Source organism: Choloepus didactylus, chromosome 7 (genome assembly GCF_015220235.1).
Source record: "Choloepus didactylus isolate mChoDid1 chromosome 7, mChoDid1.pri, whole genome shotgun sequence".
Lineage (NCBI taxonomy): Eukaryota > Metazoa > Chordata > Mammalia > Pilosa > Megalonychidae > Choloepus > Choloepus didactylus.
In genome coordinates this window covers 1,096,363-1,123,976 of record NC_051313.1, presented here as the reverse complement: position 1 = coordinate 1,123,976, position 27,614 = coordinate 1,096,363, and the positions used below count along the sequence as shown (strand labels likewise).

Sequence of the window (27,614 nt, the reverse complement as noted above, 5' to 3'; positions counted from 1 at the left end):
AAAAATTGTAAAAGGGTTGTTCATGGGACTTTATAAGCAGATCTGAAATTCATATGGAAAAAAAAAAGTTCCAGAATAGTCATGGCAATTTTGCAAAAAGAAAATGAGATGGTGGGATTTATTTTATTGTATATCAAAAATTATTATAAAGCTGTAGAAATGCTGTATAATGGTCTAGGTCTAGTAATTACAAGTAGTAGACAAATGGACCCCAAAACAGTATGAGGCTACCAGAAACCATGTACATGTGGACAGAGAGCCTGACTTGGTGTAGGATAGATGTGGCATTGCAAACAGTAAGACATGCACTAAATAAGCTGCTGTGACAGCTCCTATCTAAATGGAAGAAATGGTCCCTACCTCATAGCTAAAACAAATTGCAAACGGGTTAAAGACCTAAATGTGAAACAGCCACAGGAAATAAACAAACTTGGAAGAAAATGATGTAGAGAGTATCTGTAAGACAAGGGCCAGGAGGAAGAAAGGAGTTGTGGTGTCTAATGAAAAACTAAAAGCTCTGCAAAGCAAAAGGACAAGCCCCATCCAGCAGGTACTGGTGGATAAGGAAAAAAGGTTCAGATGGTTTGTCTCCTTTTAAAAATAATGACTCCTTTCCCCCCAAAATTCCCCATGCCTTACTTATTTTATGAACATGAAGAAAAATATTGAAGGATAATTTCCACGTTGTTAATATGGTTTGTGGAGAGACTAAACTTTGAGGAAGGGAGAGACAAGCATATAATATAAGCCTAATAAAAATAATTTAAGATTACAAGTTTGCATAAATACTCAAATAGGATTGTATTTGTGTGTGTGTATACATGGACAAGACTTTTAATAATAAAAATGATACAAGCCATGTACTGGAAGATATTTACGTTTTACCCATCTGATAAGGTAAAATAGAAGATAAAAATCTTATGTAAAAATGGAAAAAGATGATAAGGAGGCATTTCACAGAAAATGAGTACAGTTGCTGATGAGAACCAGGTTACTTTTATTGTGCATTTGTTGTTCAAAAACACCGGACATCTTCATCCCCAAAGCAAGATAATTAGAAACAGAGCTGTAAGAAATCCACTACACACAATTTTTTCCAGGTGTTATTCATTGTTTGTGTGTTTAATCTGTGCTCTTTTCCTTTTTGATAGTCATTCTTTCACTTCCTGATGTTCAGTTGATGTTCAGTTTCCTGATAGTTGCTGACGCTGTTATGTTAGGGTCTCATTCCCCGAGAAAGGCGACTGTTGTGATTTATTTGGATGTATTTCCAAAACCTTTTACATGTTCTATAAAATTGAGATGTAATTAATAAGAAATAAAGTAACTTAATTTGGTGTAAAACAACTTTCAAAGACCTCTGAAGCTTATTTTGTGAAACATTTACATTGTACTGTTGGTTTGTAAATAATGATAATGATGAAGATTTTTCTAAAGTAGCTACGACGGTTGATCGGAAAAGATATATGGGATGATAAATAGAAAGGAAATCCTTTGAGCAGGCTTATAAAGTATTTTCAACTGATCCTGCTGTTTTATTTTTAATACATTTCCATGTTCATTAAATTTTCATTTATAGCAAGACAGTATAAGGTACAATTAATTTAATAAATGTACCAAGTAATATCTGCTTTTTTTCTGTTTCCTTGAGCATTCATTCATTTTATAAACATTGAGTATCTGATCCCTGCAAATAGTGTGATAAATTCTGAGATATGGAAGTTAATAATTGAGTAAGGTGGATGTAGCAGTAAGTTGCACTGCAATGGAAAACATTCTGTAATATGAATGTAATGAGATTTGCTATGAAGCTTTAAAGATTAACCGGAAAAGGGCTGGGTCTTGGGTGAAGCATTACATGGGAGCTCTCGGGAACTGGGTTGGAGTACTCAAGGGGATTTCCTGTGTCGCCCGAGGGCAGGGGGCTGCGCCTTAGGCTCAGGCACAGGACACGGCCTTGCTGGGCCGAGCCAGATGGGCTGGCCCTCCACCCGCTTCTGCTTTAGGACCGTGAGTGAAGGGCACCAGCTTCAGAGCTGCCTCAGCGGGTGCCTTCTGATCTCTAGGCTTTCCAGTCTGGTGCGTTTCCTTGCTGTGTCAGTCAGGGTTCAGCAGGTCAGAAACCACTTCTGATATTGTGGGCATGCAGGGACGTAGCGCAGGTGTGGCTGTTGCGTGTTTGGGAGGTGCTGGACCCACCGAGTGGACGCGTCAGCTCACTGCAGCCCTGCTCCTCCTCGGTCAGCAGAGCACAGATGCAGCGTGGGAAGCAGCTATAGGGGCTCTGCTAGGGGGAGCTTCTGCTTCAGCTCCCAGAGTGCGCAGTGCTGGGGAGCTGCGGGGAGGTGGCTGGGTGCCGACCAGCACCCCTTGCTCCACCACCCCCTCCCAGGTGCACGCACAGGGGCCTCCGCTACACCACACTGCGGGCGCCACAGCAGGAGGCGGAAGGCTTAGGTCGATAAGTGAGATCATGCTGGCCACGTTTGGCTTTGGAGAGGTGGCTCACGACATGGTTTCACTCACCTAGGCCACGGGGGCAGAGGGGTAGCAGGACAGGAATCGCTGGCAATTGTTTATTAGCTAACAGGAAGTCCCTGCCCATGGAAGAGTTCCTTTCTCATGCAGCCAGTATTTCCGAGCACTTACTAGGGGCCAGGCACTGTGGTGTTAGCTGAGAACGTGAGAGGGAGGACGTAATTTCTGCCACGTTGGGCTAATCTGGTGACAGCTGCAGATGGGTTTACTGGTTCATATTCTTTTCTGGGGATTAAACTGTGGAATTGTAATGTTCTCTACATTATATTGATGCTCTTGTTTATAGATGATTATTTCAACATTACTTAGGAGGCTGTATGTGGTTTTCTGACAGAAAATTTGTGATAGTAAATCTTTCAGATTTGGTGCTCTTTGACTATTTAGTATTTGACAGACTACGGCTAAGACTAACTACCGATTAGAATATATTTACCCCCTAACACTTAACACTTAGATTTTTTTTAAGTCCCTTGAGCAAAATACAGGATGGTGTTTTTTTTTGTTTTTTTTTTTTTTAAATCTTCATTTTATTGAGATATATTCACATACCATGCAGTCATACACAACAAATTGTACTTTCGATTGTTTACAGTACCACTACATAGCTGTACATTCATCACCCAAATCAATCCCTGACACCTTCATTAGCACACACACAAAAATAACAAGAATAATAATTAGAGTGAAAAAGAGCAATTGAAGTAAAAAAGAACACTGGGTACCTTTGTCTGTTTGTTTCCTTCCCCTACTTTTCTACACATCCATCCACAAACTAGACAAAGTGGAGTTTGGTCCCTATGGCTTTCCCAATCCCATTGTCACCCCTCACAAGCCACATTTTCATACAACTGTCTTCGAGATTCATGGGTTCTGGGCTGCAGCCTAATAGTTCCAGGCATCCACCACCAGCTACCCCAATTCTCCAGAACCCAAAAAAGGTTGTCTAAAGTGTGCGTAAGAGTGCCCACCAGAGTGATCCCTCGGCTCGTTTTGGAATCTCTCTGCCACTGAAGCTTATTTCATTTCCTTTCACATCCCCCTTTTGGTCAAGAAGATGTTCTCCATCCCACGATGCCGGGCCCACACTCCTCCCCGGGAGTCACACTCCACGTTGCCAGGGAGATTCACTTCCCTGGGTGTCTGATCCCACGTAGGGGGGAGGGCAGCGATCCCACCTTTCAAGTTGGCTTAGCCAGAGAGAGAGGGCCACATCTGAGCAACAAAGAGGCATTCAGGAGGAGACTCTTAGACACAAATACAGGGAGGCCTAGCCTCTCCCCCGCAGCAACCGTCTCCCCAAGGGCAAAACCTACGGTAGAGGGCTCAACCCATCAAACCACCAGTCCTCCACGTCTGTGGTCATGTTAGCAACCATGGAGGTGGGGTAGGCGAACACCCCTGCATTCTCCACAGGCTCCCCAAGGGGGCACAACAACCTTTTTTTTTTTTTTTTTCCTTGTTTGTCTTTTTTCTTTCTTTCCCTTTTTTTTTTTTTTTAACTTTCCCTTCTTTTTTAAATCAACTGTATGAAAAAAAAAGTTAAAAAGAAAACAAACATACAATAAAAGAACATTTCAAAGAGACCACAACAAGGGAGTAAGAAAAAGACAACTAACCTAAGATAACTGCTTAACTTCCAGCATGTTCCCACTCCACCCCAAGAAAGTTACATAATATAGCAACATTTCAGCGAACCCGTTCCTACTACATCCATCAGAAATTAACAGACCATAGTCATTTCTGGGCATCCCCAGAACGTTAAATAGCTTATCTGTTCTTCTTGGATTATTGTTCCCCCTTCCTTAATTGCTCTCTACTGCTAGTTCCCCTACATTCTACATTATAAACCATTTGTTTTACATTTTTCAAAGTTCACATTAGTGGTAGCACATATTTCTCTTTTTGTGCCTGGCTTATTTCGCTCAGCATTATGTCTTCAAGGTTCATCCATGTTGTCATATGTTTCACCAGATCGTTCCTTCTTACTGCCGCGTAGTATTCCATCGTGTGTATATACCACATTTTATTTATCCACTCATCTGTTGAAGGACATTTGGGTTGTTTCCATCTCTTGGCAATTGTGAATAATGCTGCTATGAACATTGGCGTGCAGATATCTGTTCGTGTCACTGCTTTCCGATCTTCCGGGTATATACCGAGAAGTGCAATCGCTGGATCGAATGGTAACTCTATATCTAGTTTTCTAAGGAACCGCCAGACTGACTTCCAGAGTGGCTGAACCATTATACAGTCCCACCAACAATGAATAAGAGTCCCAGTTTCTCCACATCCCCTCCAGCATTTGTAGTTTCCTGTTTGTTTAATGGCAGCCATTCTAACCGGTGTTAGATGGTATCTCATTGTGGTCTTAATTTGCATCTCTCTAATAGCTAGTGAAGCTGAACATTTTTTCATGTGTTTCTTGGCCATTTGTATTTCCTCTTCAGAGAACTGTCTTTTCATATCTTTTGCCCATTTTATAATTGGGCTGTCTGTACTATTGTCATTGAGTTGTAGGATTTCTTTGTATATGCAAGATATCAGTCTTTTGTCAGATACATGGTTTCCAAAAATTTTTTCCCATTGAGTTGGCTGCCTCTTTACCTTTTGAGAAATTCCTTTGAGGTGCAGAAACTTCTAAGCTTGAGGAGTTCCCATTTATCTATTTTCTCTTTTGTTGCTTGTGCTTTGGGTGTAAAGTCTAGGAAGTGGCCTCCTAATACAAGGTCTTGAAGATGTTTTCCTACATTATCTTCTAGGAGTTTTATGGTACTTTCTTTTATATTGAGATCTTTGGTCCATTTTGAGTTAATTTTTGTGTAGGGGGTGAGGTAGGGGTCCTCTTTCATTCTTTTGGATATGGATATCCAACTCTCCCAGCCCCATTTGTTGAAAAGACCATTATGGCTCAGTTCGGTGACTTTGGGGGCCTTATCAAAGATCAGTCGGCCATAGATCTGAGGGTCTATCTCTGAATTCTCAATTCGATTCCATTGATCTATATGTCTATCTTTGTGCCAGTACCATGCTGTTTTGGCAACTGTGGCTTTATAATAAGCTTCAAAGTCAGGGAGTGTAAGTCCTCCCACTTCGTTTTTCTTTTTTAGAGTGTCTTTAGCAATTCGAGGCATCTTCCCTTTCCAAATAAATTTGATAACTAGCTTTTCCAAGTCTGCAAAGTAGGTTGTTGGAATTTTGATTGGGATTGCATTGAATCTGTAGATGAGTTTGGGTAGAATTGACATCTTAATGACATTTAGCCTTCCTATCCATGAACATGGAATATTTTTCCATCTTTTAAGGTCCCCTTCTATTTCTTTTAGTAGAGTTATGTAGTTTTCTTTGTATAGGTCTTTTACATCTTTGGTTAAGTTTATTCCTAGGTACTTGATTTTTTTAGTTGCTATTGAAAATGGTATCTTTTTCTTGAGTGTCTCTTCAGTTTGTTCATTTCTAGAATATAGAAACATTACTGACTTATGTGCATTAATCTTGTATCCCGCTACTTTGCTAAATTTGTTTATTAGCTCTAGTAGGTGTATCGTTGATTTCTCAGGGTTTTCTAGATATAAGATCATATCATCTGCAAACAATGACAGTTTTACTTCTTCTTTTCCAATTAGGATGCCTTTTATTTCTTTGTCTTGCCGGATTGCCCTGGCTAGCACTTCCAGCACAATGTTGAATAACAGTGGTGACAGCGGGCATCCTTGTCTTGTTCCTGATCTTAGAGGGAAGGCTTTCAGTCTCTCACCATTGAGTACTATGCTGGCTGTGGGTTTTTCATATATGCTCTTTATCATGTTGAGGAAGTTTCCTTCAATTCCTACCTTTTGAAGTGTTTTTATCAAAAAGGGATGTTGGATTTTGTCAAATGCTTTTTCAGCATCTATTGAGATGATCAATTGATTTTTCCCTTTCGAGTTTTTAATGTGTTGTAATACATTGATTGTTTTTCTTATGTTGAACCATCCTTGCATGCCTGGAATGAACCCCACTTGGTCATGGTGTATGATTTTTTTAATGTGTCTTTGGATTCGATTTGCAAGTATTTTGTTGAGGATTTTTGCATCTATATTCATTAGGGAGATTGGCCGGTAGTTTTCCTTTTTTGTAGCATCTTTGCCTGGTTTTGGTATTAGATTGATGTTAGCTTCATAAAATGAGTTAGGTAGTGTTCCATTTTTTTCAATGTTTTGAAAGAGTTTGAGTAAGATTGGTGTCAGTTCTTTCTGGAAAGTTTGGTAGAATTCCCCTGTGAAGCCATCTGGCCCTGGGCATTTATTTGTGGGAAGATTTTTGATGACTGATTGGATCTCTTTGCTTGTGATGGGTTGGTTGAGGTCTTCTATTTCTTCTCTGGTCAGTCTAGGTTGTTCATATGTTTCCAGGAAATTGTCCATTTCTTCTACATTATCCAGTTTGTTGCCATACAGTTGTTCATAATATCCTCTTATAGTTTTTTTTAATTTCTTCAGGATCTGCAGTTATGTCACCTTTTTCATTCATTATTTTGTTTATATGGGTCTTCTCTCTTTTTGATTTTGTCAGTCTAGCTAGGGGCTTGTCAATCTTGTTGATCTTCTCAAAGAACCAACTTTTGGTGATATTTATCCTCTCTATTGTTTTTTTGTTCTCTATGTCATTTATTTCTGCTTTAATCCTTGTTATTTCTTTTCTTGTACTTGGTTTAGGATTGGTTTGCTGTTCATTTTCTAGCTTCTTCAGTTGATCCATTAGTTCTTTGATTTTGGCTCTTTCTTCCTTTTTAATATATGCGTTTAGTGCTATAAATTTCCCCCTTAGCACTGCTTTTGCTGCATCCCATAGGTTTTGGTATGTTGTGTTCTCATTTTCATTCGTCTCTATATATTTAGCAATTTCTCTTGCTATTTCTTCTTTAACCCACTGATTGTTTAGGAGTGTGTTGTTTAACCTCCAGGTATTTGTGAATTGTCTAAGTCTCTGATGGTTATTGACTTCTAATTGTATTCCACTGTGGTCCGAGAATGTGCTTTGAATAATTTCAATCTTTTTAAATTTACTGAGGCTTGTTTTATGTCCCAGCATATGATCTATTCTGGAGAAAGTTCCGTGAGCACTAGAAAAGTATGTATATCCTGGTGATTTGGGATGTAATGTCCTGTATATGTCTGTTAAATCTAATTCATTTATCAGATTGTTTAGGTTTTCAATTTCCTTATTGGTCTTCTGTCTGGTTGATCTATCTATAGGAGAGAGTGATGTGTTGAAGTCTCCCACAATTATTGTGGAAACATCAATTGCTTCCTTTAGTTTTGCCAGTGTTTCTCTCATGTATTTTGTGGCACCTTGATTGGGTGCATAGACATTTACGATTGTTATTTCTTCTTGCTGAATTGCCCCTTTTATTAGTATGTAGTGGCCTTCTTTGTCTCTCAAAACATCCCTGCATTTGAAGTCTATTTTATCTGAGATTAATATTGCTACACCTGCTTTCTTTTGGCTGTAGCTTGCATGAAATATTTTTTTCCATCCTTTCACTTTCAGTTTCTTTGTGTCCCTGTGTCTAAGATGAGTCTCTTGTATGCAACATATTGATGGTTCATTTTTTTTGATCCATTCTGCGAATCTATATCTTTTAATTGGGGAGTTTAATCCATTTACATTCAACGTTAAAACCGTGAAGGCATTTCTTGAATCGGCCATCTTATCATTTGGTTTATGTTTGCCATATTTTTCCCTCTCTCTATTAATATCCTTTATTGTACCCATACCGAATCTCTTTAGTACTGAACCTTTCTCCAAGTCTCTCTGTCCTGTCTTTGTTTCTCTGTCTGTAGGGCTCCCTTTAGTATCTCCAGTAGGGCAGGTCTCTTGTTAGCAAATTCTCTCAGCATTTGTTTGTCTGTGAAAAATTTAAGCTCTCCCTCAAATTTGAAGGAGAGCTTTGCTGGATAAAGTATTCTTGGCTGGAAATTCCTCTCACTCAGAATTTTAAATATATCGTGCCACTGCCTTCTTGCCTCCATGGTGGCTGCTGAGTAGTCACTACTTAGTCTTATGCTGTTTCCTTTGTATGTGGTGAATTGCTTTTCTCTTGCTGCTTTCAGAGCTTGCTCCTTCTCTTCTATGTTTGACAGTGTGATCAGTATATGTCTCGGAGTGGGTTTTTTTGGATTTATTCTATTTGGAGTTCGCTGAGCATTTATGATTTGTGTATTTATGTTGTTTAGAAGATTTGGGAAGTTTTCCCCAACAATTTCTTTGAATACTCTTCCTAGACCTTTACCCTTTTCTTCCCCTTCTGGGACACCAATGAGTCTTATATTCGGACGTTTCATATTATCTATCATATCCCTGAGGTCCATTTCGAGTTTTTCAATTTTTTTCCCCATTCTTTCTTTTATGCTTTCATTTTCCATTCTGTCATCTTCCAGGTCACTGATTCGTTGTTCAACTTCCTCTAGTCTTGTACTATGAGTGTCCAGAATCTTTTTAATTTGGTCAACAGTTTCTTTAATTTCCATAAGATCATCCATTTTTTTATTTAGTCTTGCAATGTCTTCTTTATGCTCTTCTAGGGTCTTCTTGATTTCCTTCATATCCCGTACTAGGGTCTCATTGTTCGTCTTTAGTTCTTTGAGTAGCTGCTCTAGGTGCTGTGACTCTTCTGGTCTTTTGATTTGGGTGCTTGGGCTTGGGTTATCCATATCATCTGGTTTTTTCATATGCTTTATAATTTTCTGTTGTTTTTGGCCTCGTGGCATTTGCTGAACTTGATAGGGTTCTTTTAGGGTTTGTAGACCTATTGAAGTCCTTATCTCTAATTTATCAGATTTACAGCTTCGTGGAGTACACTTTCTCTAACTAACCAGCAGGTGGCGTCCACGAGCCACCTGTTCTCCACAAGCCAGTTCTCCCCTGCTTAGCCTTTTTGGTGGGTGGGGGAGTGAGTCTTGTGGGGCCCAATTGGTGTACCAAGCTTGCGTGTGTAGTTGGTGTTGCCTGCCCTGTATGTGGGGCGTGTTTCTGGGCAGTCGGGGAGGGGGGGTGGCCCTAACAATCAAATCCCCCTGATGATCCTAGAGTTTTAAAGCTGCTGCAATAGTCTAATCCTTCAGTTCAGTCCTGCCACAGTTTGTCTCTGCCACTGACCCACAAGTCTTTGGTATTGGCGTATGCTCCTGAGACTTGCAAGTGGGCCCCTCTTCCAGGCTGTGCACCCCGGGTCCTCTGTTGAGGGATGACTGTGCTATGTCACAGGTGAGTGCTGTCCCCCCAGGGCAGTTCTGGGCTGCTGGGCTGTGTAGGGAGGCTCCCAGTCTGCTCAAATGATGGCTTAATGGGGCTTTGTTAATTCACACTGCTCCCCCTTCCCAGCTCTGGGACATTCAGCTGAGGTTGCAGGGAAGGCTAATGTCCACGCCCAGTTTTGTGGTGTGTGCCTGTTATTTGAAGCACTTCCGTCACACTGGGTTGTCTGGGGCAGCTCTGGGCTATGGGGCTGGCGATGGGCAGGAGTGTTTCCTGTCCACCAGGATGGTGGCTGTGAGCGGACACCCCCCTTTTCTTGGGAAGTTGTGTTGTTTAGTGAATTTTCTCAGCCACTGGATTATTGCCTTTTGTCTCAGAGCTCTCTTAGTTCTGCTCTTGACTTGACGTGCCCAAATAGCAATTCTTTGAAGCTTTCTGTATTGGGCTTCTTAGAGTAATTGTTTTAGAAAAAGAAAAAAGGATTTAAAAAAAAAAAAAAAAAAACTGCCCTCCTCAGAGATCTAATGGGTTATTGAAATGCTAATAGACAAAGCAACCAGGGCCATTAAGGAAAGGTCCACAGGGCAGAGAGATCAGCTTTGCTTCAGGATTTGCATATGCGCCTCAAGGCCTGAGCTCCGCCCTTCCCCTTTCTGTGTTCACCAGAACTCCAAAAATCCTCTGCTTTTATTTTGGAGTTTTTCGAGTTGTTTTTTTTCTATGCCTGTCTCCTTTCTGCTGGGCTGGCTGCTCTCAGAGTCTCTGGTGTCTGGCCTCAGTCTATCTATGGTTGGAGTTTGAATCAGTAGAATGAGTTTCCGATAAGAGCAGCCACTGCAGTTCTCCCTTCTCCTTCCCGGAGCTGACAGCCCCTCCTCCCCCGGGACTGAGCCTGGCAGGGAGGGGCGCGGGTCCCCTGGCCGCAAAAACTTACAGATTTCGCTGATCTCAGCAGTTCCACGTTTTCATGAGTGTTGTATGAAGTATGCCCAAAGACAGATTGCTCTGTGGTGTCCAGTCCACGCAGTTCCTGGCTTTTTACCTACTTTCCTGGAGGAGTAACTAAAACTTACAGCTCACCAGTCTGCCATCTTGCCCCGCCTCCTTGAGCCTCCAGGATGGTGTTTATAGTAACACTGTTTGTAAGTCAAGTGCAGGATTTAGAAGTCAGCTCTGTTTGTGGAGTGCCAGGGGCCCTCTCCATCCTTGAGCATCTCCTATGTGTACCGAGGGTCCTCTCCATCCTTATCTCTCTTACATGTGCGAAGGGCCCTCTCCATCCTCAAGCATCTCCTGTGTGTGCTGAGGGTCCTCTCTATCCTCGTATCTCCTACATGTGCTGAGGGCCCTCTCCATCCCTGTCTCTCCTACATGTGCCGAGGACCCTCTCCATCCTCGTGCATCTCCTATGTGTGCCAAGGGCCCTCTCTATCCTTGTCTCTCCTACATGTGCCGAGGACCCTCTCCATCCCTGTCTCTCCTACGTGTGCCAAGGGCCCTCTCCATCCTCGTGCATCTCCTACGTGCGCCAAGGGCCCTCTCCATCCTTGAATGTCTCCTACATGTGCCGAGGGACCTCTCCATCCTTTTCTCTCCTACGTGTGCCGAGGGCCCTCTCCATCCCTGTCTCTCCTACGTGTGCCGAGGGCCCTCTCCATCCCTGTCTCTCCTACATGTGCCGAGGGCCCTCTCCATCCCTGTCTCTCCTACATGTGCCGAGGGCCCTCTCCATCCCTGTCTCTCCTACATGTGCCGAGGGCCCTTTCCATCCTCGAGCATCTCCTACCTGTGCCAAGGGCCCTCTCCATCCTTGAGTGTCTCCTGCGTGTGCCAAGGACCCTCTCCATCCTTGAGCATCTCCTCCATGTGCCAAGGGCCCTCTCCATCCTCAAGCGCCTCCTACATGTGCCAAGGGCCCTCTTCTAGAAGTCCAAATCAAGGTGTCTTCAAGGCAATACTTTCTTTCCCAAAGACTGTGGTGGTCTGGGGCTGGTTGCCAATGATCCTTGGTCCTTGACTCCTCTGTCACTTTGGCAGTGCATATGGTGGCTTGCCCTGGCCTCTCCATTGTCTTCTGGGATCCATTGACTTCCTTCTGGCTGCTCCATGTATCTCTCACTCTCTCTGACCTTCAGTAATAGGATTAAGTCCCATCTTGATTGAGCTGGGCCACACCTTAGCTGAAGTAACCTCATCAAAAGGTCCTATTTATAATAATTCACACCCACAGGAATGGATAAAATTTAAGAACATGTTTTCTGGGGTACAGAACTCCAAGGCACCACAATGACTAAATGTCCAGTGCCATTAGTTTTGTGACTTCTTCCTGAAAACTAATAAATTTCACCTTAGATGTGTTCTTAGAGTCATTATATGACAGCAGTAAATCTGTGTCTGTAATTATGGCAATATATATACACACACATAGATATAAAGTGTTCCAGTATGTTATTCCTTTAATAAATCAACATAATTGTGTTCTTAGTTTTAATTTTTATATAGAAGCTTGCTAGGTTATTCTTTAATTACTTTGTCCTTTAAACCCTTAGTAAAGAAGGCCAGGATTCTTTTTTGGTATATGAGGAAATACGGTCATGTAAAAATAACAAATTGAAGGCATGCTGTTAGATAGAGAAAGATGAGCCCAGTTTTTCGCAGCCTCCGGTGCTGCATTTTGGTAACTGCTGGTTTAGTTGCCCAGTGTTTGAGATCTTGCAGTTCTTGAAAGCTTGCTGACTGAGATGCATTCTAGTGGTATATCTTGGGGAGCCTCGATTCCTCATGGCCCTTTCCATAATATCACTGGCATGGCATTATTTTATTTGGTTGTGGCCTGAATTTTGTGTTTTCTGCTCTTCTACATGTTCAGGGTCATTGACATCTGCTCATTAAATAATTCTTGAGATCGTGGTGTCTGCTCACCTATAGTTGACTCCTGGCTGAACACTGTAGAGAGCTGTGCTCACCTGTAGTTGACTCCCAGGTGAACACTGTAGAGAGCTGTGTTCACTTGTAGTTGAATCCCTGGTGAACACTGTAGAGGGCTGTGCTCTCCTGTAGTTGAGCCCAAGTGAACTCTGCAGAAAGGGTGTTCTCACTTGTAGTTGAATCCCAGGTGAACATTGTAAAGAGCTGTGCGCACCTGTAATTGACCCACAGGTGAACACTGTAGAGGGCTGTGTGCACCTGTAGTTGACTCCCAGGTGAACATTCTAGTGGGCTAAGTGCAGAGTGCCTGTGCCCACAGGCCAGGCAGTAGAACCAGTCACTGGCCCGGGCGCCTGAGCCTGATAAAGATCCAGGGGGCATTGGGATATCGCTTTGAATGAGAATTGGGTGTTGACTGAATAAAACCAGGGGCAGGAGCATCTCGCCTGGAAGGAACGTGAACCCAGGAGGGCAGTGGCATGTGAGCCTGTGACTGCTGGCAGGCTGTGGCATGGCGGCTGATGCTGGTGCTCCTGGCGCGTGGATGCCCCAGGCAGCCCCAAGACATCCCAGCCACGTGGGCTGTACCAGCCTCTGGGGTGCCGTCACCACGAGTGGGCAGAGCTGGTGGCTGCCTGCTCCCTCACTTTTCCTGAGTCACGCAGGTTGTGGTCAGCTCTCTCGTGCGCTTCGTCAGATTGCCAGGCTTTTTACCAGTTTCCTTCCTGGGTGTTTTTCTCCTGCAGGGTGACGTTCTGCCACCTGCCTTTCCAGAGTAAGTGGCTGTATGTGGGCACCGAGCGAGGCAACATACACATCGTCAACGTGGAGTCCTTCTCGCTCTCCGGCTACGTCATCATGTGGAACAAAGCCATTGAGCTGTGAGTCCGACACCCTCTCCCTGCCCAGAAGTGCCTGTTCCTGCAGGGCAGTGCCAGCCTGTGGCCCGCAGAGCACGGCTCTCGTAGGCTCCAGTGAAGGCCATCCTCACAGCCATTTGCAGGTTTAAGTGCTTTGTGTGTGTGTAGGTGCACATGTGCACGCAGTAGTGCGTGTTTTCACACGGCCTGGACCGTGTTGTGTTGGATGGAACCGTCACTGTTCTTGCAAGGTGAGAAGCTCCCCCAGTCTCTCTGTTCCTTTCTCTTCGAATGCTGGTCGGGACCCACTAATGGGTCGCCGCTGGTGTTGAAAATACTGATCTGAACCACTACTTGCTGTGTTTAATAGTTGATGCTGATGAGGTGAGTGTTTGCTGAGGTCAGCATACTGCGGAATTAGCTCAAAGGTTGATTTTACTTCGTTTGGGTGCACTGATGGTAAAAATTTTAACAACAAAAACTATAGGGTCCTAAGAACCCCACTTTGGCCAGGTCCTTTTTCAGTGCAGCCTTTTGTTTTGTTCTTTCCTCTCTTCTTGGTAAACTTCACTCACGGCATTTACACCTCTGACCTGAGGCCAGCCCTGCCTGTCCCCAGGCAGTGTGTCGGTGCTGCCAGAGTGAGTGGAGCCTGTGCCTGGCCTGGGTGCCTGGGTGCACGACTGTCACTGGGCCGCCTGGGGAAGGGACGTGGCTCTGTCCGGCCTGGCAGCTCCAGGCTCGGCTAGGCCCCTCCCTGCGCCGTGTCCTCCCCGGGGCTCCGTCCTCTCCGGTGTCGGCACCAGCAGGGCAGCACCGTTGGCATTTCTAGGGTGAGCCGCGAACTGAGCCGGGCGCCCCCGTGGGGGCGAGAGCAGTGTCGGGGGCGACATTAGCTTAGAGGGTTCTGCCTGGAGGACAGGTTTCTGTGTGCAGAACGCTTTGACTAAAGTGAAGTCTTTCTTATTGTAACTTCTGCTGGCTTTTATCAACATGCAAGTCACTTCCATTTTTTCTCCTCTCCCTAATTTGACCCATATCAAGAAATTACCAAAATGTTTCCATCCTGTATACAGATTTCTTTATTTCCCATCCATTTGTTCTTACGTAGTTGTATTGGCAATTTTAATTGAGAAACATGTCTTATTACCTGTTTTCTTTTTTAGGTCATCTAAATCTCACCCAGGACCAGTTGTCCATATAAGTGACAATCCAATGGATGAGGGAAAGGTAGAATTTCTTTTAAAAGTTTTATTTATGATTTAAAAGGATGAATCTTGGTATTTTTAAGTATGTAAACTATTCCAGGACTGTGCTTGTCAAACTTGAGATTGCTTACAGATTCTACCAGATGGCCTCTTTATGCACTGTGAAGGACAAGTGAAAAAATCAGAATCATTTAACATTTTAAGGAACCAAAGTACCCTAAAATATAAGTAAAGTTAAATAAAATTAAAAGTTGTTTATTTATATTTGGCTTATTCCGAATACTTTCCCTGATTTTTCCGATAACCCTGACTAAAACTGTTCTCTTATGGTTTTGAATTATTTTCAACACTGGATCAGTTTTTATGGTGCTTATCGCATATTGCCTTATGTTAGCGTCATCTCTATCTCATGTCCCCTAAATGTTTCTTCATAAATAGCTCAAGTTAATAATGTAGATTTTAAAATATATTATTTAATGTAACATTTTTAACCATCCCACGTTAATTATATATCATCTTTAAATTCTGAAACTAGTTCCATACAGTTGGTATCTAGCTCTTGTAGGTTGTAGTATGCTTATAAAGAATACAATTTCCTCTCCCATGAATCCATTTGCTAATTAAAAGCAGTAGTCTTTGAGGAAGTTCAGTTTCATAGTAGCGTTTTTCTACCTTAGAGTTTTATGTTGGTCGCCTGAGTGCATACTGGGAAGATCTAACTGCTCTCAGGACCCAGTCCAATGGGCGTCTCAGTTTGGGGGTGTCTCAGTTTGGGGACATTGGTGAGCACCCCAGCCTTCAGGTTTAATGCTACCCTCTTGGTGTGCGCTAGAAGACACCAGGGTGGCCGAACTTGCCATCAGAGAACTGGATGTTTCAAAAGAAACTTCATGAAGCTTTATTTTCTTTTGTGCAGTACAGGCCTTTGTGTGGGAGAAGTGAAAACTTCCCTGTACCTTTAGCTGGCCTCACCGAGCTGGCCATGTGTCTTCCCTCTGTAGGGTCTCTTTTCTGTCCTCCTTCCACCTTTAGCTGACCCCCTGTGGAACTGGCCGTGTGTCCTCCCTTTGCAGGGTCCCTTTTCTGTCCAGTCTCCCAGTGACCATGGCATTCCAGCCCACTTGGGAATCATTTCCAGGCCCATCCACCTCGAGAGTCATTTGAGTCCATTGCCATCCTGCCCAGAAGCTCTCGGGGACTGTGCAGTGTCTGATGAATAAAGTGGCCCCAGCTCCACGTCTCTCAGATTGCCTTTTGTGGTAGCCATGCTCTCCTGGGGAGGAGTGGCTCCGTGCTGCTTGCTGCCTTGTTTATGAGCCCCTCTTCTGGGCTTGCCCACCACCGTCTGCCTGCTGAATCTGACCCACATTCCGCAGCCCAGGTTCATGTCCCTCTCGTGGTGTCTGCCCTGAGGAGCCCGAGAGAAATGTTTTTTCTTACTTCCAAATGCTTGCCTGCATGGTTGTGCAATTTTTGATGGTGTGATTTTTGTGTTACCTTAGATTAGACTCCTCTGAACTTGGAAGACGTCTTCATCACAGAAGTTATGTATCTGTATCGTCTCTGTATCTTCATCTGTCTGTGTATCTGTATCTATACATCTACATCTACATCTGCATCTACACCTACACATGCGCACACACACACATGCACATACAGATTTGTATTTTTCATAGCACTTTACATAGTAACTTAAAAATAGTAACTGCTCAGTATGTACTTGATCTGTTGAGTGAGTTATCTAATAACGGTTTATATCATCGTGTTACTGTTTGCTAATGCTGCCCTTTTGCAAAATACCAGAAATGGATTGGCTTTTTTAAAAGGGGGTTATTTGGTTACAAAGTTACAGTCTTAAGGCAATGAAGTATCCAGGGTAAGGCATCAACAATCAGGTACCTTCACCAGGGGATGGCCAATGGCATCTGAAAAAACCTCTGTTAGCTGGGAAGGCACGTGGCTGGTGACTGCTCTGCGGTTCTGGTTTCAAAATGGCTTTCTCCCAGGACATTTCTCTTTAGGCATCTGGGGTTATTCTCTTAGTTTCTCCCAGGTAAACTGAAGTAGCAAAAGTCTACTTTCAGTGGCCATCTTTAAAATATTTCTGTTAGCTGTAGCTTTTCCTTCTGTCTGTGAACTTTTTTATAGGACTCCAGTGATTCAGTTAAAACCCATCCTGAGTGGGTGGGGAAACACCTCCATGTAAATTATCCAGACATTTCACTCACAGTTAATTGAGTCACATCTCCATGGAAACACTCAGTCAACAGGTTCCAACCTAATCAACACTAATATGTCTGCCCTCACAAGATTGCATCAAAGAACATGGTGTTTTGGGGGACATAATACACCCAAACCAGCACACATCCTCATTGCTGTTTTTTAATCTGGAATGTATATTTCTCCTTAGTTCCAACTTTCAGCCTCACATTTTTGAAATATTCAGATGCTAGAGTGGATTATGTTGTCTAAGATTTGATCTTCAGTAGAAAAACCCACTTTTACTACATCAGACTTCTCCCTGTTCCTAAAGATTAGAGGTCAAAGATACTTGGAAGGACTAGGAAAAAGAAAAGGAAATGGATGCCAGGCTTTCCTGGAAGTTGTCATGATCTTAGATTGCCTAGGAAAGAAGAACCTGGGTTAAAGGGTTGACTGTTCCCTTCCAAGGTGGGAAACCTGTTTTGTCAGCTTCGGTAACTATCCTCTCTGCAGTCCCCTGTAGTCTCAAATCCACTAAAGTACTGTTTTATTAAAATTCCTTTGCTCTGATTCCCAGATTAAATGAACAGTTATTGATCACCTGCTAATCAGTTATTTCCTCATTAAAAAAGAATGTAGTGAGTGTCTGCTGTGGACCAGGTGGGTGTTCGGTATCAGAGACTGAGGATCAGCACGCCTGTGGTATAGGACATGGAGTGTCTCTGTCTGTCTGGAGGACCTGTGAGTAAAAGGGGGACATGTTTCAAGCAGAGGAGATTCCAAGATCGGGAACACCCTGGGTGGGGGCTGGGCAGTGAGGGTTGGATGGCAGGAGGAGCCTGGAGCCTTTCCTGGAGCTGGCTCATCTGCAGACACTTTTCTAAGGCAGGAGCACGGAGCCCTCTCAGGAGCTGGGTCATCTGCAGACACTTTATAAAACAAGAGCACGGAGCCCTCTCAGGAGCTGGGTGTGCCAGTTTGAATGCATTATGTCCCCCAAAACGCCGTTATCTTTGATGTAATCTTGTGTGGGCAGAAATATCAGTGTTGATTAGATTGTAATTCTTTCGAGTTTCCATGGAGATGCGCCCCATCCAACTCTGGGTGATGACTCTGATTGGATAATTTCCATGGAGGTGTTACCTCCCCCATTCAGGGTAGGTCTAAAGTAAATCACTGGAGCCATATAAATGAGCTGACAAACAGAAGGAACTCAGTGCAGCTGAGACTGACATTTTGAAGAGGAGCTACAGCCAAGAGGGACACTTTGAAGAATGCACAGGACCTGAGAAAGGAGCTGCAGATAAGAGACAGTTTGAAGATGGCCGTTGAAAGCAGACTTTTGCTCCAGAGAAGCTAAGAGAGAAAAAATGCCCCAAAAGCAACTAAGAGTGACATTTTGGAGAGAAGCTGAAACCTAGAGAGGAACGTCCTGGAAGAAAGCCATTTTGAAACCAGAACTCTGGAGCAGATGCCAGCCACGTGCCTTCCCAGCTAACAGAGGTTTTCTGGACACCATTAGCCATCCTCCAGTGAAGATACCAGATTGTTGACGCATTACCTTGGACACTTTATGGCCTTAAGACCGTAACTGTGTAACCAAATAAACCCCTTTTTATAAAAGCCAATCCATTTCTGGTGCTTTACATTTTGGCAGCATTACAAACTAGAACAGATTTCGGTACCAGGGAAGTGGGGTGCTGGTGCTGCTGAGTTTGCAAATATCAAACATGTTGGAAAGGCTTTTTAAATGGATGAGGGGAAGATTCTGGAAGAATTCTGAGGAGCTTGATAGAAAAGGCCTAAACTGCTTTGAAGAGACTGTTTGTGAAAATATGGACTCTAAAGATACTTCTGACGAGGCCTTGAACAGAAATGATGAATGTGTTGTTGCAAACTGGAGGAGAGGTGATCCTTGTTTTAAAGTGGCAGAGAATTTGGCAAAATTGAGTCCTGGTGTCAGATGGAAGGAAGAATTTGAAAGTGACAACCTGGAATACTTAGCTGAGGAGATCTCCAGACTACATGTGGAGGATGTACCCTGGCTGCTTCTTGCAGCTTATAGTAAAATGCGAGCAGAGAGAGATAAACTTAGAACTGAACTCCTGGATTCAAAGAAACCAGAAGCTGATGGCTTGGAAAATTATGGGCGTCCAGGAGGTGGAATCCCAGAAGCTACAGCCCAGCATGAGGATGTAACCAAACATGGAACCCAGCTGCCATTTCAGTACAAGCCAAGATTGGAAAAGGAGTTAAGCAGAAAGGATTTGTGGAAAATCCTATTGTCTGACAGCTTTGACCCCTGTGTGCTTCATGTGAAGCCAACAGAATTTTTGTGAGATCTTTATACACAGAGCCATTGCCAGCCTGGACTGGAGGAGACAGACAAGGAACAAACTGAAGGAAAAATTTCTTCAAAGACAGAGCCATGGAGGTTGAGGCCTGGAGTCAAGAGGCCTTGGGCTAGGACAGCGGAGTGGCCCACACGCATGGAAAGGGTGAGTTTGCCCTGGAGGTCAAGAGTGGACCCTCCGCCTCGATGCTCCAGAAGAGTTTTGCCACCCCGGACCCAAAGAGGGTGAAGCATATTCCCAGGGAATTGGGGAGAGCCTGGCTGCCACCCCAGTGTTTTGAAGGGGTTGTGTGTGTGGCCGGAGATGGAAGGGAATCCGAGTGCTGCCCCGATGTTTGAGGAGGGTGGGGCTGAGAAGGTGGTCTCCAATGTGTGGATATGTTGGAGAAACTCACCCCAGTGTTTGGAGAGGAAAGGGCTGCCACAAAAGCCCTTAGGAAGGGTTAGACTCCCGCTCTCTCAAGCCCCAAGGATGCAACATTGTTCTGTAAATGACTCTCAGACTTTAAAATCTAATGGAGTTTGTCCTGTGGGTTGTACGAACTGTTTTCATCCTGTGAACCATTTTCCTTTCAGTTTCTCCTTACGGCAATGGGGATGTTTATCCTCTGAATGTCCCTCCTTTGTAAATTGGAAGCACATAACTTGTTCTAAGTGTACAGGTCCACAGTCAGAGGGGAATTTTGCTTTTAGACAGACCACACCTGTAACTAATTTAATGGGATCTTGTACTTAACTATTGTTACTGAAATGATTTAAGTTTTTGTGATATTGTGGTGGGATGAATGTATTTTGTATATGGAAAGATCATGTCATTTTTGGGTCCAGCTGGTGGAATGTGCCAGTTTGAATGCATTGTGTCCCCCAAAACGCTATTATCTTTGATGTAATCTTGTGTGGGCAGAAATGTCAGTGTTGATTAGACTGTAATTCTTTTGAGTGTTCCTGTGGAGATGAGCCCCACCCAACTGTGGGTGATGACTCTGACTGGATAATTTCCATGGAGGTGTTACCCTACCCATTCAAGATGGGTCTAAATTGAATCACTGGAGCCATATAAATGAGCTGACAAACAGAAGGTACTCAGTGCAGCTGAGACTGACATTTTGAAGAGGAGCTAGAGCCAAGAGGGACACTTGGAAGAATGCACAAGACCTGAGAAATGAGCTGCAGATAAGAGACAGTTTGAAGATGGCCATTGAAAGCAGACTTTTGCTCCAGAGAAGCTAAGAGAGAAAAAATGCCCCAAAAAGCAACTAAGAGTGACATTTTGGAGAGAAGCTGAAGCCTAGAGAGGAACGTCCTGGGAGAAAGCCATTTTGAAACCAGAACTCTGGAGCAAACGCCAGCCACGTGCCTTCCCAGCTAACAGAGGTTTTCTGGACACCATTAGCCATCCTCCAGTGAAGATACCAGATTGTTGATGCATTACCTTGGACACTTTATGGCCTTAAGACTGTAGCTGTGTAACCAGATAAACCCCCTTTTATAAAAGCCAATCCATTTCTGGTGCTTTGCATTCCTGCAGCATTAGCAAACAAGAACACTGGCTCATCTGCAGACACTTTCTAAGGCAAGAGCATGGAGCCTTTTCTGGAACTGGGGCTCATCTGCAGATGCTTTCTAAGGCAAGAGCGCAGAGTCTTTTCTGCAGCTGGGTCATCAGCAGATGCTTTCTAAGGCAAGAGCATGGAGCCCTCTCAGGAGCTGGCTCATCAGCAGATACTTTCTTAAGTCCCTGTGTCTGGTGTCAGAAATACAGGGGTCAGCAAGATGGAGCTGGTTCTTATCTAGAGAGACAAGTGATGTGGTCTGAAGAGATTTCGGATAAGGGAAAGGACATTACGATGTTGTGTGGTGCCTTTCAGATTGAGAAAGTACAGAATGCTATTGAAGCACCTAGGACGGGCACTGACTTACATTTGGGGTATCAGAGACACTAAAGGGATGAAATGAAATGACACCATTGGACAGAGGATAGCATTTGAGTGGATCGGCTCAGGGTGTGGGCCCAACCTAGAGATAGGCCAGGGCTCATGGGGTGAGAGGGGCTGGAGAGGGCAGCAGAGGGCAGCAGTGGGGGGCTGCGCAGGCTCCTTGTGCTGGGTTTGGATTTTAACCTAAAATAGTGGCAGGCATGAAACAGTTTTGAGTTGGAGCCATACAGTGTGTAATCTGGATTGCATTTACCTGGCCAGACCAGGTAAAGGGTCTTTCTGTCCTGAAGAAAGTGAGCTGTTAGGGATGAAGGGAGGTGAATTAGAGGGGATTAGATCTGACTTTTAAAGCACCTGGTGGTTTTACCTGCTGGGGGAGAGACGCGTGTTCAGGGTAACTCCAGCTGGTGGCCTCAGCAGTTGGGTGGATGTTGGTGTAAGGAACGGTGAGGGCGAGGCCAGCAGGAACAATAGAGAAGCAGGCCTGCGAGTGTGGGTCACCCCGGGCACATTCACACAGAGGCTCTCATGGGTGGAGAAGTGGAGGCGAGGAGCCCATGTCTCGGGAGAGGGACCAGGCTGGGTGCAGTTTGGATCGAGTCAGTGTAGACATGCAGCTGGTGAGACCATCTGATAATGGGTTGAATTAGGAAAGTTTGTAAACTCTAAAGGACATAATTAATTTTAATCAGTATTTTATTATAATAATTGATTACTGAATATGCACAGTTACTGTATGGTGCTGATTTCTCTTTTGAAAAATTAATTGTATGATGTATGTTGAGTCCCTCATCGTCAAAGACGTGTAAATAGGCTGTGTAATATTGCCAGTTGTCATCTGTGCGATTAGTAGTTAACAGTGAAGATGGTTAATATATTATAAATTCATACTTAAAGTATACAAATAATATTTATCTTTATTGTCAACAAATAGATGTCATATAACTGAAATCATTCTTAGGTAATGTGGCCTTTTTTCTGTTACAGCTTTTGATTGGCTTTGAATCTGGAATAGTAGTCTTATGGGACCTCAAATCAAAGAAAGCAGACTACAGATATACATACGATGAGGTAATGATATTATCTTTGCTATCAAGAGCTGTCATTTTCTCTTATTCAGAGCAGCTTTTCTAAGAACTTAATTGGTGGTTTTAGTTTAGGAAATCTTTGTAAGTGCAATAGTGCAAATTTTTTTAATAATAGAAAATATATTCATACAGCTCAAAAGATACAGAGGTCTCCTTCCCCCTGTCACTGGCCATCCATTGCCCTTACTGCGGGCACCGAAGTTGCTAGTTTCTCTTCTGTTCTTCCCAGGATTTTGCCTTCACAAGCAAATTCATAAATATATCTATTTTTTATTTTTATACAAATGGTAGTATACTGTAGATACTTATAGTTTGTTTTCTTGCTTGAAGACCCAAATAAGGATTGATTGTGATTGATTAATAAGTGTTTTTCGTCTGCTTTGCTCTGCAGGCCTGCTCCCTGCTCTGTTTCTTTGCTTAATTCCTGCTTTCTTATCAATTACCTTTTGGAGATAGAATCTTCCAAAGATTGGATTTTTCAGACTGCATCCTGTTTGGTTTGACCTCTTCTCTAGCCTTCAGATTTCCCATAGATTGGGGAGTTTGCTGAGGCTTTATCAGGTTTGGGTTCATTTTCACATTTAGTTGGTGCTGCTGCTGTTCTCTCGGGAGGGACGGCGTGTCCCTGGGTGGGTCGGCAGACAGTGATGCTCACAGCTTCCGCGCAGCAGTGCAGTGACAGTGGCAAACGCACGTTCCAACCTTGTACACTTCAGCGAAGAGCACCACCCCCTTATCTGCTATTTGGTTATAACATGTCGATTATACTGCATCAGTTACATAAAACCACAGTTCGTATGGAAAGCAGGAGTTCTCTCCCTGAGTCCTCAAGGGTGGCCACTTTGCTTTGTTTGAGATCTCATCATGAACTCAGCGATTTAAATCCACCTGACGTGCCTCAATCCAGTGACGTTGTCACTGTGTTGAGTTTCACGTCGCCCGTCTGTGGCGAGTGAGCTTCCTGGGTAGTTCCCGAGGCCGTTGCTGATGACCCCCGTAGTAACCTTGATAGCTTCCTGTAACAAAATGTACCTACTAATCTTGTCTATTTCTGTCCCAGATTGAGAATGAGATAGTTTTCCATGGAACTGTGGCTTCTTTGAATGTGAAATGGTATCTGGCAACTATAATTTGTATACTAAGATTCATTGTTTCCAAGTCAGTGACTAGAGCTAGAACTAGGAAGTGTGTAAGTGGTTGTGCAAGATGAACCACAACATGTTTCCATATTGCTGTCTCCAGTTGCCTGAACAGCAAATTACATTAGGACTACTTTGTAAATATCTGTATTTTATCTTTGTAAGCATGACCAAAAGAGAATATCCTTTGTTTTTATAGATGGACAGTTTTTAGAGCTTTTCAATTAATAATTATTGTCAAGCATACTAGTCAAGGTCTCGGAATAAAAAAAACACCACCACCACAAATATTATTTGAAAAGAGTCCCTATTATTTCTCTGGAGGTTTTGCCCTATAAATCTATTTTCTACATTGAAATAGAAGCATATTTTAAAAATTGACTTGGTTTTGCTTATCTTATAAATTTAAAAAGTGAGCTTGGAGTCACAAGAATTAGATTTAACTTCTCACTTTAAAAAAATAAACTGGACAAAATATATGAAAAAACACTTTGAGAAATAAGGCAGCAGGTGTGCAGAGTAGGGATTCTTGAAAGGGGAACTGAACAGGTGCATAAAGGGGAACTGAACAGGAGCACGTTTCCGTTGCCTCAGCTCACTGCACAGAGATTTCCATGTCTCAGCACCGGGAATGGGAACCCAGGGGATCCCAGCAGTCTCCCTGCGTTGAGGAGCCAGAACTGGAGGACTGGGGAAGCCAAGGCATCTGGAACAGAGCTCTGTAGAGGCTCCCCGTTCCCCCCAGGTCTTCAGTTGAATATTCATTAGCCCATGTGCTTGAAGTTTGACAAAGAACCAGTGGAGAGGAGCAGAGAGAACAATTCCCATAGCTCATGCAGAGCTGGGAGTAGATCACGCTCCCCACCGATTGGGAGAGCCTCATTGCATGGGGCATTGGGATGGCACCCAGATGTGCAGCCCTCAGGGCCAGGGCCATGTTAGCCCTGCACCAGAGGCTGGCCTAGCCCAGCCTAAGAGCTTAAAGCAATCTCAAGAAGAAATAGAAAACCTCAACAAACCAATCACAAGTAGAGACTGAATCAGTCATCAAAAACTTCCCAATAAAGGAAATCCCAGGACCAGTTGGCTTCACAGGCAAATTTTTCTAAACATTCCAAGATGAATTAAAACCATTCCTGCTCAGACTCTTCCAAAAAATTGAAGAGGAGGGAAACATACCTAACTCATTCTGTGAATCCAACATCACCTTAACACCAAAGCCTTATAAAGATACTACAAGAAAACTACAGACCAATCTCTTTAATGAATATAGATGCAAAGATCCTCAATAAAATACTTGGAAATTGAATCCAACAGCACATCAAAAAATTTGTGCTCCATGATCAAGTGGGTTTTATTCCAGGTATTCAGAGGTGGTTCAACATAATAAAATCAGTTAATGCAGTATACCACATTAATAAATCAAAAGGGAAAAACCACACATCATCTCAGTTGAGGCAAAAAAGCATTTGACAAAATTCAGCTTCCTTTCTTCATAATAACCCTTGAAAAGGTAGGAATGGAATGAAACTTCCTCAACATAATAAAAGGGCATATATGAAAAACCCACAGTTAACATCATATTCAATGATGAGAAACTGAAAGCTTTCTCTCTAAGATTGGAAACAAAACAAGGATGCCCACTGTCACCACTGTTATTCAACATTGTGCTAGAAGTTCTAGCTAGAGTAGGCAAGAAAAAGAAATAAAATGCATCCGTATTGGAAAGGAAGAAGTAAAAGTCTCAATGTTTGTAGACAACATGATTCTGTGGTTAGAAAATCCTGAAGAAACAATGAAAAAGCTACTTGAGCTAATAAACGAGTTCAGCAGAGTGGCGGTATACAATATCAACATACAAAAAGTAGGGGTGTTTATAAACACTAGCAATGAACTATCAGGTAGGTAATAAAAAAACTCCATTCACAATACCAAGTAAAAGAATAAACTATCTAGGAATAAACTTAACTAAGGATGTAAAGGGCCTGTACACAGAAAACTATATAACATTGCTACAAGAAGTCAAAGAAGACCTAAATAAATGGAAATGTGTTCTGTGTTCATGGATTGGAAGGCTAAATGTTGTTAAGATGTCAGTTCTACCCAAATTGATCTACAGAGTTAATGCAATACCAATCAAAATTCCAACAACTTTCTTTGCAGACTTGGAAAAATTAGTTATTAACTATTTTTGGAAGGGAAAGGTGTCTCGAATAGCCAAAAGCATCCTGAAAGAGAAAAAGTCACTTCCTGACTTTAAAGCTTATTATAGAGCCACAGTGGTCAAAACAGCATGGTATTGGCACAAAGATAGACAAATTGATCAGTGAAATCAAACTGAGAGTTCTGAAATAGACCTTCAGCTCTATGGTCAATTGATTTTTGACAAGCCTCCCAAGTCCACTCAACCGGGAAGGAACAATCTCTGCAATAAATAGTGTTGGGAGAACTGGGTATCCATACCCAAAAGAGTGAAAGAAGACCCCTATCTCACACCCTATACAAATGTTATCTCAAAATGGACCAAAGACCTATCTAAGAAACAATACTATAAAACCCCTGGGAGATAATGTAGGGAAACATCTTCAAGATCTAGTTATAGTTGGTAGTTTATTAGACTTTACCCCCAAAGCACAAGCTTTGGAAGAAAAAATTGATAAATGAGACTTCCTCAAAATTGAATACTTCTGTGCTTCAAAGGATTTGTCAAAATGGTGAAAAGACGTCTGACTCAATGGGAGAAAATATTTGGAAATAACATATTTGGTAAGGTTTTGATATCCAGAATAAATAGAGAAACCCTACAACTCAACAATAAAAACAAACAACCCAGTTTAAAAGTGGGCAAAAGGCATGAGTAGACATTTTTCTAAAGAGGAAATACAAATGGCTAAAAAGCACATGAAAAGATGTATAGCTTTACTAGCTGTTAGGGAAATGCAAATCAAAACCACAATGAGATACCATTTCATACCCACAAGAATTACCACTATTAAACAAACAAGAAACTACAAGTGTTGGAGAGGATATGGAGAAATAGGAACACTTACTCACTGTTGGTGGGATGTAAAATCGTGCAGCCCCTATGGACAGTTTGACAGTTGCTCAGGAAGCTAAGTATAGAGTTGCCATACAACCTGGCAGTCCCACTGCTTGGTATATACCCAGGGACACAGACAGACATTTGTACACCAGTGTTCACAGCAGCATTATTCACAATTGTCAAAATACGGAAACAGCCCAAGTGTCTATGAACAGATGAGTGGATAAGTAAAATGTGGTATAAAATGGAATATTATTCATCAGTAATAAGGAATAAAGTCCTGAAGCATGTGACAAAATGGATGAACCTTTTGGATATTATGTTAGGTGAAATCAGTCAGACACAAAGAGTCAATAATTATATGACCTCACTAATATGTACTGATTATAATACGTAAACTCATAGACATAAAATATAGAGTGTAGGTTATCAGGATGTAAAATGAGGCTAAAGAGTTGGGAACAGTTGCTTACTATGTGCAGAATGCTTAACTAGGTAAATTAAACCTCTGGAAATGGATACAGTTGATGGTAGCATGTTACGATGAGTATAATTAAAAGTGCTGAATTGTGGTTGGATATCATTAAAGGGGAAGTTTAGAGTCATGTATGTTACCAGAAGAAAAGCCAGAGGTGAAAACATGGGAATGTATAACACAGTGAATCTTGTGGTGAACAATGACTGTGATGAACCATACAAATATAAAAAAGGTCTTTCATGAACTTGAACAAATGTACGACATTATTACAAGAAGTTACTAATAGAGGGGCATATGGTAAAAAACGTACCTATTGCAAATTATGGACTACAGTTAATGGTAATGTCTTAATATTTTTTCATCAACAGTAACAAATGTACCATACCAATACTCTAGGGGTCAATTGTAGGGGGTGAAATGGAGTATGGGGTGTTCTTGGTTTTTCTTTTTATTTTCATTTCTTTTTCTGGAGTAACGAAAAAGTTCTAAAATTGGTTGTGGTGATGAATGCACAACTATATGATGATGCTGTGAGCCATTGATAGTATACCTCAGATGAATTGTATGGTGTGTGAACATGTCTCAATAAAATGGCATTAAAATT

At 42.6% G+C, this 27,614-nt stretch overlaps 1 protein-coding gene across 6 annotated transcripts in view; it reads left to right on the top strand.

Moving 5' to 3' along the window:
* STXBP5 (syntaxin binding protein 5) overlaps window positions 1-27,614 on the top strand; it is a 203,072-nt gene that overhangs the window by 70,972 nt on the left and 104,486 nt on the right. For all 6 annotated transcript variants that reach the window (XR_005218010.1, XR_005218009.1, XR_005218011.1 and 3 more), the window contains 3 exons: window positions 13,449-13,583; window positions 14,729-14,792; window positions 22,250-22,333. Coding sequence is in view for 3 of the 6 variants with exons in the window: in XM_037844019.1 (XP_037699947.1) it covers window positions 13,449-13,583; window positions 14,729-14,792; window positions 22,250-22,333 (283 nt within the window). In the remaining 3 variants the exon portion in view is untranslated. The remainder of the gene's footprint in view (window positions 1-13,448; window positions 13,584-14,728; window positions 14,793-22,249; window positions 22,334-27,614) is intronic.